Source organism: Morone saxatilis, unplaced genomic scaffold (assembly GCF_004916995.1).
Source record: "Morone saxatilis isolate NCDOM2014 unplaced genomic scaffold, NCSU_SB_2.0 Contig20, whole genome shotgun sequence".
Taxonomy (NCBI): Eukaryota; Metazoa; Chordata; class Actinopteri; family Moronidae; genus Morone; species Morone saxatilis.
This window is the reverse complement of record NW_023339763.1, coordinates 11594190-11606956: the sequence shown is the minus strand read 5'-3', so window position 1 is coordinate 11606956 and position 12767 is coordinate 11594190. Positions and strand designations below refer to the sequence as shown.

At 40.6% G+C, this 12767-nt stretch overlaps 1 protein-coding gene across 5 annotated transcripts in view; it reads left to right on the top strand.

Annotated features, from left to right (window-relative positions):
- LOC118331385 (replication protein A 70 kDa DNA-binding subunit-like) overlaps positions 1–12767 on the top strand; it is a 38791-nt gene that overhangs the window by 9161 nt on the left and 16863 nt on the right. For 4 of the 5 annotated variants that reach the window (XM_035666271.1, XM_035666274.1, XM_035666275.1 and 1 more), the window contains 7 exons: positions 1–170; positions 2297–2399; positions 2533–2601; positions 5769–5961; positions 9670–9806; positions 10385–10533; positions 12608–12737. The exon at positions 1–170 ends at the window's left edge or, in 2 of these variants, runs on beyond it. In XM_035666271.1, the coding sequence (XP_035522164.1) occupies positions 1–170; positions 2297–2399; positions 2533–2601; positions 5769–5961; positions 9670–9806; positions 10385–10533; positions 12608–12737 (951 nt within the window). The remainder of the gene's footprint in view (positions 171–2296; positions 2400–2532; positions 2602–5768; positions 5962–9669; positions 9807–10384; positions 10534–12607; positions 12738–12767) is intronic. The other variant, XM_035666273.1, reaches the window with a different exon arrangement.

The window sequence follows — 12767 nt, the reverse complement described above, 5'->3', positions numbered from 1 at the left end:
CCCATGAATGCTTCCCCCATGAAGTTTTCGCCCACAAAATTTTCACCCACAAAGTTTTCGCCCACAAAATTTTCACCCACAAAGTTTTCACCCATGAAGGGTGCCAGCACTTCTCCAGGTTCTTCACCAAAAGTGATTCCTATTGCTCACCTCAACCCCTACCAAAGCAAGTAAGTTTAAGTGTCTGTGTCCATGTCTGTGTGCCTGCCTTTCATATACATTTAGAGCCTCTGTAAAATAATTTTAACACAACTTAAACTCTGTAGGAAACCGTTATAAAGCTTGAACCTGACAGGCATTCCTTCCCAAATTGCAAACAAACTCTGTACTGTATGATTTCACATTTTTTCCCCTTCTGCTCATTCATCAGCTAAACTATTTCCTCTCATGCTGTGACTCTACTTCCCTGTTTGCTGCCATTTCTGAGAAGCACTTAGGGGCATGTTTGGAAATGTGTGTCAGTATAAATGTGTTTGTGCATACATGTGTGAGCATTAATTTTTTTCTGTATCGATGTGTGTGTGGATTTGTGTGTGTGTGCATGTTAGCCAGCCCATCTGCAAGGAAATTAAATGACCGATCTTGCCTCAGAAATGGACACTTTAACTGCAGGTACTGCTGGCTCTTCATGGTCTGCTGCTGAGGTTTTGATTCCATTATTTGGCCTGATGGGGATTTGGCCAATCGTTTTTTTTCTTACAATTTCTTCACCTCCTCCAGGAGTCCCTTTTACTGCTGTTTTCTTCCCCTCTCGCTTCTTATCGTTTCATTTGGCTAAGTCTCTGTCTCTGACCTTAAAGTTGGCCACAAAAAGACAAGAGAACTGTATAGCAAGATGTAGTTGCCCAGATTGGAGTAAAGGTACCCTGTCAACTCTCTCTCCATGTTTGGGCTCTGATAACGTAGCCCTGTTTGAAATTGCAAGCTGTAAAGATAACTGTGCCTCTAGGTGTTGTAATAAACTGATGACTGTTCTAACTTTGAAGTTGGGGGAGTACCTACAGTGAGTAAAAGAGATGACTTCAGCAGCTGTTCTTATGTGTATGTTTGTGTGAAATGAAAAGAGCCTGTGCGTCAGTGTGTGATACGAAGTGTTACATACAGTAGATTATATAGGGATGCTGTATATGTGCACTTGGTCTTTTATGGCGGTTTGCATTGCTCTCTCATCCCATTCTCCTGGTGTTAAGTAATAGCATCTAGAGCAGACTATAATTGGCTTTTGGCTGCCATAAACCTTGGTGTAGCAGTCTTATCCATACTGAACAGGGAATGGGGTTCACTCTGGGCCAGCAGCTGCTCTCATGATAGGGGATTTAATTGCAGGCAAAGTTATGGTATGAATATCCTCCACTGCACAATTATCAACGCAGTCAAAACGCTCACTGCTGCATAAACTGCCGTGCTTGGCTGGCTGTTGTTAAAAACAGAACAAGAAGCACATTTTAAATGCACCCAGAAGTTGGCAGATGTACAACACCTAGTTCACTCTTTGAAAAGAAAGTTGCCGGATGCTTTTTTTTTCTTTTCTTTCATGGAACTTTAAAAAGACTGAAAAGACAATCTTCCAATTTCCTTAGGAATTGTTCTTTTGCGCAGTTGTATTTCACATTGGTGACTGAAGTAAGCAGAGTTGGGATGCTCATTAACAAAAAAGGAAGCTTTTTAAAGTGTCTCTGCAGCGTTCTTTGCTGTTTGCGCTGACCTTTATACTGCAGCTCCTTTACTTGCACATAACAGTGTTGGTCAAAGAAAACTTTTTTGTAATTTAGTATAGAAAATGAAAACATGATATAAGGCACTCCTGTAACTTTAACAAGTAAAATATTTGCAATGCTTAGATTTTGCTCAGTGGGCATTTGAGAATGTTTTGATTAAAGTATTTTAAAGTATTGGGATGTGTGCCATTTAGAAGGATCTATTCGCAGAAATTCAATATAATATTCATAATTATGTTTTTATTAGTGTAAAATCATTTGAAAATTAAAGCCATTTTTTGTTACCTTAGGATGAACGTTTTATATCTACAGACGCCCCGGGTTGCCGTCCATGTTGGCCACATTGTTGAACTGCCATGTTTCTACAGTAGCCCAGAACAGACAAACACTGGCACCCAATACTGGCTCTATATAGGGCCATTTCTGTATTTGTGCGCTTCGAGGCCATTGTCGTTTCTCTTTCACCCTTGGAAGAGAAAGCGAGGAAGTTGTAGCGAGGGAATTACAACCTGCTTTGTTGACACATACATTGTAAGTGCTGATTAATTATTAAGTGTATACTCTATGTGCATCTCTAGGTGGACTATCAGAGCCCGAGTCACCAACAAGTCCAGTATCCGCACCTGGAGTAACTCTAAAGGAGAGGGAAAACTCTTCTCTTTTGATACAGTAGATGAGAGTGTGAGTAGAGGAGGGGAGAGGCCTGAATATCTGTTTGTTATGCGCATGCATGCCAACATATGTCACACATGGCTGTTTTTTCGTTTTATCCGTGAAACGAAATGTTGTTTAATGGAAATGTGCTGCTCAACAGGGAGAAATCAAGATCACAGCCTTCAACAAGGAGGTGGACAGGTTTTTCTCTCTAGTGGAGCAAGGCAAGGTGAGCAGATCCCACTCACCCACATCCATCCTCACTTGAAGTGATAAGAGCTTGGAAACTTTGCTTAAAAGTGATAACTTTTGTACATATTGCACATCTCCAATAGCTTTGAATGCTGCAAGGACATTGTCTGTCCTCACATTGTGTCAAAAGGAGCTTCCAAACGTGGTCGCCATTTCCTTTCTTGGATAAAGTTGTTTCAAGACCCGTTGTAACAACAGTGACACAATATCTGAAGGCTATAAGTAATTTACAGAGTAGTTGCACAGTAAACCTCTGTCTCAGGTATCCATTTTGTATGCACATAACGCCTCAAATAAATGCGTTGTTGGTAAAACAGTGCCTAATAAACTTGTCTGCAAAATCCTCTTATGGCTATAGGACTTCTGGTCATTGAATGAGCCAGAGGCAAGTATTAGAGGATTTTGTGAAAGGGATTTATTAAGTCATATTTTTCTGAAATATATATGTTTGAGACATATTGAACATTTGGGTGCATATATGTGGTTGGGAGTATGCTGCTGAGAACAGTGAGAGAAAACTTGTCGAATCTGATGTGTTGATATTGTTTTGCTTGTTTTATTGTATCAGAACTGGCTGCCAGTCTCACACATGGATGCATAAAGAGAACCGGATACAGCATTGGAGGCGGCATGCCGTTCATTCCTATGAAGGCTGCTCAGTGACGCACAAATTAAAAAAAGCCACAGTGGTTCATAGAGGATATAGGAGATGGCTGAGCCGGCTAACTTCCATTTTAGCCCTCCAATAACTTGAATGGGCATAAATGAGGGGTCTCAAACTCTGATTGGCTTTGCGCCACTACTACTATTGTCATCTCTTCGGAGGGCCACTTCAGCATTAAAGTACTATAAGTAATTTAATCTTGCAAATTTTCTAGACTTTAAAAATCTTAGCAGACTGAATGGATCAAGTTCTATTTAGTGAAACGAGTCTTTTCGCAGGAGTTTTTTCAAAAAAATAGTAAAGTAAAATATAGTATAGTATATATAGAGTATAAAGTATTTTTGGGCCAGTGTGCATTTTGTGACAAGCGCCATTGCTGTAATTACACGGTCCTGTAAGATGTCAAAGGATAGGATAGGTTTTTCAAATCTAACTTCATACAAAATTCCCATGCCCACATGTATGTTGAAAGACTTGTGGGTCACTGTAATTGCTCTTCTTCTTCTCCATACTGGTAGTGAAGCGATCCCTTCGTAGTGAGTACGAAATACTTTATTCTGTGCAAAAATGCATTCTAAAGTTTGGCCTAAGCTAATATGAGGCTTCAGCAGTCTTAGTTAGCCTAATTAATTTGGTATCTTTGGCCTGGTAGTTGCGTGTAGGTTTATTGCCAGTGTTATGTCCTGGCAATGTAACTGCCAGAATCTACGGCTTAGTGAGGAGGCCCTGTCCGGGTAAACAAAAAGATGGATTTCAAAAAACTGTTAGTTTGGAATATACCCACTCTATTTGGGTAACTCTGACTGCTGAAGCTTAATATTCGCTTTGGCTATAATTCACAATACATTTAGCACAGGCCAAGGACACCAGATTTTGTCACGCGTCTCGTACAGTGTAGTCACGGTGCAAAGGGATCTCTCCACAGCAAGTATCAAGAGGAGGACATGTACATGGGCAAGTAAATATATGTAAGGTTTTATTACATGTTTTATACAGTGTAAATGTAGAATTAAACTCCAAAACAAACACTTTTACACATGAATCTTTTGGTCTTAAAGAATCTTGGAGGTAGCATTTGCGTATAAGATCATCTTTGAACAAGAGGGCCCTGATTCAAGACCTTTTGTCAGCAAGCATCTGCTTTACTGTCCTTTAGTAAGAAATGTAATGCCTACCAGCTCCAGCTCCTGTTGCATAACTGACACTGATGCTCACCTCTGACCTTGCCAGAGGGCTGCAAATCAAACTGAATTTTATACAAGAAGGAAAGTATATACAGTTGGGTCCTTAATATAATCATGGATATTAAGGAATTATTCATATTTAGGAATTATTTGATAATACTTTTGAGGACACAAATTAAATGCCACCTTCAAATGAAACTAGTGAAGACCAGTTAGTTTTTTTCCACATGGGAAGTCAAGCACTCAGTGTACAGTATATTGCATTCAAGTGATTAAACTGATAAAAACACCACATTAATAGATAAGTGATAAAAGCAAAATGTCAGATGGGGTGTACAGATGCAGGGTGACAGACGGCGAGAGACATCTACATTGTTTCCTAGAAAGAGAGTTAGCACCAGTCACTGGGACCAGCTGAAAGAATAATAATGAGAAACATGCTATTTATGCGAGAAGAGAAAAAGACGTGGTCTTTTTAGTGTGTGTTGTTTGTGCAAAAATGGGTGGTCAGTCTGGACACCCAGAACATGCCCTTTGCATGTTCCTGTATAACTATGCAATTACAGACAGGTAGAACACATGTTAAAGCTCTTTCTCAGCTCAGTCTGGCCCACAGAGCTTAATAACTCAATTAACCTCGGCCATCATTTTGCTAGTCACACTGGCTCAGGTATCAGCCACTGGCAGTGACTCCCAACACAGCCCCAGATCCAATTTATGCCCTCTGCCCTCAAAAGATAAATAAAGGAATGAATCCGTCTTCTCTTCGTGATCTGAGTATTGACAGAACAGTGAGTGGGTGTGACTGGCTCTAAGCGGCCAGAATGCTTATCACATTAGTTCCATGCTCCTATCTCTGTGTGGGGTAAATCAGAGAGAGAGAGAGGGAGAGAGAGGAAGGAAAGGAAAGAGAGTAAGCCAAACTCAGAGAGAGAGAGAGAGGGGATATTTGAGAGTTGGGAGAGTAAATGAAGAAGTGCGCCTTGCATATTGAGTTTAAATTGTGCTGTTTAGCTGACCTACCCTCAGCTGCTTCTTATTTTATGGTGAATTAGGGAAGTGATGGGGCTGATATGACACCACATCTTGGTTGTACCTGAAGGTTTTTCTGTTCTTATTAAAAGGTTTTGGTGGAACAGAAGCTCTATTGTAATAATAATAATTTCCCTCGCAGGATCAATAAAGTGGTTGCCCAATTCGATCAGTCATAGTTGCCTCAAATTCACAGGAAATAACCAGTTTGATTAGGTCTAATTGTATAATGCCTGTACACCTTGTTCGCCCTTTTCTCTGTAGGTGTACTACATCTCCAAAGCTACACTGAAGGTGGCCAACAAACAGTACACCACATTGAAGAATGACTACGAGATGACCCTCCATGCTCATTCATCCATCGTGCCCTGTGATGACAGTCAGGGCGTACCCACACTGCACTGTGACTTTGTGCCCATCGCAGAGCTGGAGAACAGAGACTCGGACAGCATCATTGGTAAGAGAAGATGTTAATTCTACCATTTAACCGATAAAATAACAACAGCGAGTGAGTAGGTTGAGCTTTAGTTCCAAAGCCAGTAGGGCAAAAAGGCAAAAGCGGGAACTGTGGCTGCTCCAGTATTGTAGACTCACAAATCCAGACTAAATATCACATGCTCAATTTTTGCAATCAAGACTTGAAAACATTAATAATCAGCTGACCTACATACGTATGTGTCAAACAAATCAGCAATCTGTGGTGAGGGTTCAGATAATGACATGACTCACCCCCTCTACAAACTTTGTGAACAACCACTGAATGAAGTGTGATTTATAAAGTGTGTGGTGATATGTGTGACTTTTAGTGGACTGGTTTTGTCAGGCTAGGACATGTTGGTTGCTGCCAGTTTTAGAACGTCTGGGTTATCAACTGGGTCATCTCTCCAACTGCTCAGTCAACCTAGGCAGTAACAGGTTATAGATATAGATGTTAAAGAAAACTAAGCTAATAGACTGGCATGTGCCAGTCAGCCATGTGCCAGGTGTCATGGAAGAATACATTATGACAGGATCAAAGGGAAGGTTAATTCAGGCATGTAGTAAAAAGGAGAGATAAAAAAGAGGATAATGCTCATTCTACTGTTTTCATGAAGGTTAGTCAGTGCCTGCCCTCTGCGTCTGACAGGAATGTCTTATCTCTGCGACAGGCAAATTGGGATGGTCCAAGTGCAGATTGGTGTTGAAATCAGTGATTCAACAGTGTGCTTCATATATTTGGCGGCCTGCTCAAATGATCACAGGTGTTACAGCGACGTTTCTGTAGTTGCGTACACGTTGAGGGGTGAGGACGTAATCTTGCATGTCACATTAATAAGCTGTTTATGTTATTTATGAATTAGGCTGGGTATCATTTAAAAGTTTATTATATTAGTGTGGAATCGATACCCCAGTTTCAGTAGCGATACCTAAATAATGTATTTTTTAATTACTTACTTTTGAGTAATATGTCTTTCATTTAACAACCAAGGTTTTTTCTAAATGAAAGATGCCATACTGGAAGTAATAAGATAATTTAAAATGGGCACAAATTTTGATTTAAATCTTTCTGATAGCAGAGTAAATAAACAAGCTTACAAATATGATCGGACAGTTTTACCAAAAAAAGTAACCTCTATTTAAAACAAGATGACAGTGTGCTATACAAGAGCTGACTGATGTCTGTTGCATTTCCCACCGCACCAATCAGCATAGGCCCTTTTGTACTTGTGATCAGCGACCCAGATGTGATTTTGCATTGCACAATAATGCAGTGCTATACTGCATAAGGTCAGCAGAGCATACTGCAACTGCTGGATCGCAGCACAGGCAGGGCTATTATTTCTTGTGAGTGTCAGACACGCCATATTACAGAACAAATTAATGGTCGTAAAGAAGTGTAAACAACATACTGTGACCTGCTGAGTGGAAGATTCATGTAAGTTTACAGTCATTGCATCATTAAATTAGTGTAAACTATGAGCAATACAAGACAGCGCGGTGGCACGCTACGCGGTTAAGAGATGCACTGAGCGGTTTACCTGTAGGAGTGTGTTTGTGTCGGTCGCAGAGGGGCAGCGTTACATGTCCTGTGTGTCATCTGTTGTCTCTCTATTCACTCCCTCTGCACTCCCTCTCTCCCTGCTCCTTTGTTAAATAGGGGATTATAACATGGTAATGAGAACTGTCAGCCTGTTCCTGTGGTGATAATGGAGTTCAGAGGTGGATGACATCGTCTCAATCATAATGGAATTAAGGAGGGCTGAGAGAGCACAGACAGAGAGCAAGGGAGGAACGGGGAAGAGGAGGGGGGGGGTTAGAAAAAGGTTAGCAGAAGTAGCAGACAGAAGGATGAATTCAGAGAAGGAAGTAGTTTTGCAAAATATGTATAATAATACTGTCCAGTCATTTTATTTAACGCATGGTCATCACTACTTCTGACACCATGAGATATCCAACACAAATGTGATCATTGTTAAGCCATTTACAGTGTTTTTGATCACTAGTAGTGCTATGCAGGGGCGTGTCCAGACTTTTTTGACTGGGGTGGCACAAGTGCGGCACTTACTTAGGCAGGGGTGGCATGAAGTAGGTGTCTCAGCTTTCCAGTAATTCCCAATTTATGCAATTCCAAAACTGTTTAGGGGCCCCAGTATGCAGAAATATTCCAATACTCTTGGCAAAAATAACACAATTATATTACATGGGAAAAAACTGCATGGTTTTGCCTAAAACTGCATTGGATTAGCATAAAGTGGGCATTTCTGTAAAGGGAAGACCTGTGTGTAGATTCCATTTTCATTCAGATATCTTGAAGACAAAGCTCAAGGGATCCCTTTTGAAAATGGCAATGCCATGTTTTGACATCTCCAAAATTTAGCCTATGTTTTGAGTGTTATTTAGTCCTTTTCCTGATATGCTTGCATGGTTGGTACCAATGGATGCGTTTGTTTGGTCATCTAGTTTATATGACACCAGTGGCTTCACTCTAGCTTTATAACAGAGACAGCTACAGTCTCTGAAAGACAGTGTGGAGTGAACGAGGTAAGGATAATGGGGTGGCACTCAAGGTGGTCAGTGCCCTCTGGACACTGTTTTTACAAATGGGGGACATGCAACACGATACACATATCTCCCGCCTGTTTCACACTATTCCATGATCTACAGAACACATAAGGAAACCTAGCAGTGTGCCAACAAGGGCAAGGAAGAAGAATACTGCAATCTTTAAAACATAAATATGAAAAATGCAGTATTTAAAATATTCAAAAATTGCTTCGCAAATGTTTTATTAGGAAGGAAAAGCACTCATTTGTCAGGTCCCATGGATGCACACAGTGCGTTTTGGTGAGTGACACTGAATGTAAACATAACTTTGTTTGTTTACAAGAAAACTCCAGAGGGCATCTTAAGTTATTCATCAAGTAAAGATGACAAAACGCTGCTTACTGCTTTGGCTGCTTTTCCCTTGTTCCATATGAATGAAAATAAGTTGTAAAGAGGGAGTAGTACATCATCAGTGCTCATCACTTGATGACCTTTTGTCATCGTTTTCACATTTTATCTTCGGAAGGTTCAGTTTATTGAATTAAAATTGTACGAACACTATGACATGGGGTTATGTCATAGCATTGAGATGCATTAATCCTGTCATTGAACACTATCCTTATCTAATCTCTATTTGTTTCCTTTATTTTTAGTAACCTTGTGACAATCCTATTTGTTGTACAATAAGCGTTTGATAAATTAATTTGATTTGTTCTGATTTATTGTTTAATATTAGTCATGGTAGGCCAGGCTCTTCACCTTCCTAGAGCTCAGCAATGACTGCTCTTCAGTGCAGTAATCCTGAATGAGGTTTTTAGGCCTTGAGCATGACAGGAAACATGAATGAGGAATGAGTGTGTTTGTTGTGATTTGGAGTGTGGGCCTGGGTGTTAGCCAGCCTGTTATGACATTTATGTCAGTCTGCTCTGTCTTGGCAATATCAGAGGCATGTCAACTCTGTGTCTTTACTACTTATGATGTGATACCACTTTACATTATGTAGTATAAATGAGTAATCCAGGAGGCATTTTTACGCTTTATACCTTTCAAATCAATCAATTATAAGCATATTTGTCTACCTGTTTTCATGAGCCATCTGTATCAATCTATAGGGATGTTTAATGATTGTTTCTATCTGTAGATGTGATCGGAGTGTGTACGAATGCAGATGATGTATCCCGTATCACCACTAAGACCAGCAGAGAAGTCTCCAAGAGGGCCCTCGACCTAATAGACACAAGTGGCAAAGTGGTGGCAGTCACATTGTGGGGAGAGGAGGTAATGACTATAATCTCTTTCTCTACTTTCTCTTTTTCTCTGTATCCAGAGATGGATTTGCAGTTTAACATAAAAACACGTGGGACAGGCGATAGTTAATCATGTGTTTATTAAGGTGCCCATCCATGTTATGTGCCTCTGCGTCCGTGTCAGTAACATATCTCTGTGTGCTCTTGCGTACAGACGCGTTTAATTAGGTTTTCTAGGATGTAAATTCTGAATCGGTCAAATCAGTCCTGTGACCTTCAAAAGTGTTTTGGACCGGAGTCGTTTGAGACGGAAAGGCTAAATAACTCTCGAATGTGCGTGAAATGGCACTATTCTTCTCTAAGCTCATTCAATCTGCAAGTGCTAATCCCTCCTCTTTGCCAAAATCCAAAAAATGACTTTCAAATTAACTTGTAGGTTGTCCAATTATAAAAGCAAACTACACCACACATTAATTTTTTGGTCTCTCCAACAAGCTGCACAATGTAACATATAAGAAACAATAACACAACTTATTTTTTTGCCATCTCTTGCGCTCCGTCTTCCTCTCCTCAATTACTGTCTTTGACACAGTTTCTTTCTCTCTGCAGGCAGAGAAGTTTGACGGCTCTGGGCAGCCTGTGGTCGCCGTCAAAGGAGCGCGCTTGTCTGATTTCGGGGGCAGATCTCTCTCCGCTTTGTTCAGTTCAACAGTCATGGTCAACCCAGACATACCGGAGGCCTTTAGACTAAGGGCCTGGTGAGTCACATGGCGTACAAGCATATACCAACGTTCAAACACACACATTTATAAACACACAAACAATTGTCCACTCATGGTGTCATGTACACCTTGTGCACAGAAATGCAATGACGTTATAATAAGCACGACACAACACAGTACGTGTAAACAGACAAATCACTCTACAAATACAGAGATTGCATCCTCTTGTTGCCGAAATGCTTCTAAAAATAAATAAATAAATAACCTATAGCAAATACAAAACAAAGGGCATGCTCACACATGCACAGACACATAGTGCAAAGCCCTGACGATCACGTGTCAGGAGACATGGTGGCATGTGCCTCCTCGATCCCAGCGGGACTCCAGACAGGATGTAGACAGGATCAGATGGAGGGAATAACAGAAAAGCAGAACACGGATATTTCTGGATTCCAGCTCTGAACTGCTACTTTACGTGCACAGAGAGATGGAGCCGCATCAAACTGGATTCTTATTAGCAGTTTCTGTGGAGGGATTTTATATTATGACTCATTCACTCATTAAGGCTGTTCCCAACTCTGGCCACAGCTGAAATATAAATGCGTTTATCCTTTTTTTTTTTTTTCCCTATGTATGTGTGAGTGTACATATCAATGCTTCAGTGTGCATACGATTGCCTGTGTGCTGCACTGAAAGCTATTCTTGGGGATAAAATTGCATCAAACAGCACGCTCACAGCTTCAAAGTGTGAATACGGTAAATAAAGGGGCGCGTTTGTCAGTACCTGTGGGCATTATTTTCTTCACTCCTTCAGTCGTTAATGTCTCCTATATGAATTTGGCTAACTACTCTATGACCATTTTTGTGTTTGTGTGTGTTGCATTAGTCATAGCAGTTACGTGTGTGTATGTGCGTGTGTGTGTCAAAGAGGGAGAGAGAGAGAGAGAGAGAGAGAGGAGGGGCAGACTCTATTGCTCCGGCTTTAATCTTGGTCTTATTAGTCTCTGGTCAATACACCATCTCATCCTGACATTCAAAGGGCTAAATAACTAAAAAACTGTGCCCCTCCTTCCTTTCATTCTTCCTTCCATTCTTCTCTAATCCCTGGCTTTTCCCCCTGATCTCTGCTGCTGTTTGGTCCTCTCTCCAGTTTACATGCTGAAAGCGGTCAAAGCAATACAATGGATGTTATTCAAGGAGCAGTCACACTGTTCTCTACTCCTTTTTAACATTTAGGTTTGCGCTTTACAAAGACAAAGAGTGTCTGTCTGACTCTAGTTCCTGTGGCGATGTGGTGCTTTGTGGGATTGTTTTGACCAGGCTTGCTTGCATAATTGAAGGAAACTGATGAATTTGGATGATGCCTTGATTAGATTTCTCTGCTCGGCTGGAATATAAAGCAGGATTCACACTGATGCATTAAGATTTTAAAGGGAATATTAAAAAGGTAGATAAATTAATAGATGGAGTGGGTAGACAGAAAGCGAGACGGACAAGTTTAGTTTTTTCAGCAAAGAAAGGGTATCTATGGACAGAAATGCAAATATGAAAAGCTAATTGATGTATGAATGCATTTGTCCATGATAGACAACCACATGTCAGATATAATAGATTCCAGGATGCAGATGCAGTGGCTGTAGATCAGTTAAGGGATTAAGGGAGTAATTCAGTCATTGCTGAAGATGGTTTCTTTAGATAATAACAGAAACAGTGCAGTGTGTAATACAGTGCAGTATCTCCTCCACAAGAAAAAGTCTGTTAATGTAACACACGTTTATGCATGTAAACAGAATGCCCTCTTTTTGTCAAAGAGGTGGACACACTCCTGGACCTGGTCACAGATGACTAATATTAATGGTGCATCTTGTGTAGTTTAATCATCTCAGTATCCAGGGATCATTAGTTGCTTTCTCAAGCATGCTCTGTTTGTGTTTTTAATTTGACTCAACAAATCCTCCTTATCTTCTTTTCTGTGCTTTCTGTGTCTCCCCACACTCTAAATACTGCATGTTATATATTCACGTGTGTGCGTTTGTTTTGGTGTACAAGCATGTTTGCGCAGACATTTATTTGTACATATGTGCTGTGTGTTTTAATGTCCACACTATAGGTATGACCGGGAAGGCTATGCACTCGACAGCCAATCTCTGACAGAGACGAGGTCAGCAGGGAGTGGAGCAAATATGAATTGGAAAACACTGAGTGACATTAAGAGTGAACAAATGGGACATGGAGAAAAGGTGAAGTGCATACATGCACACACACACACA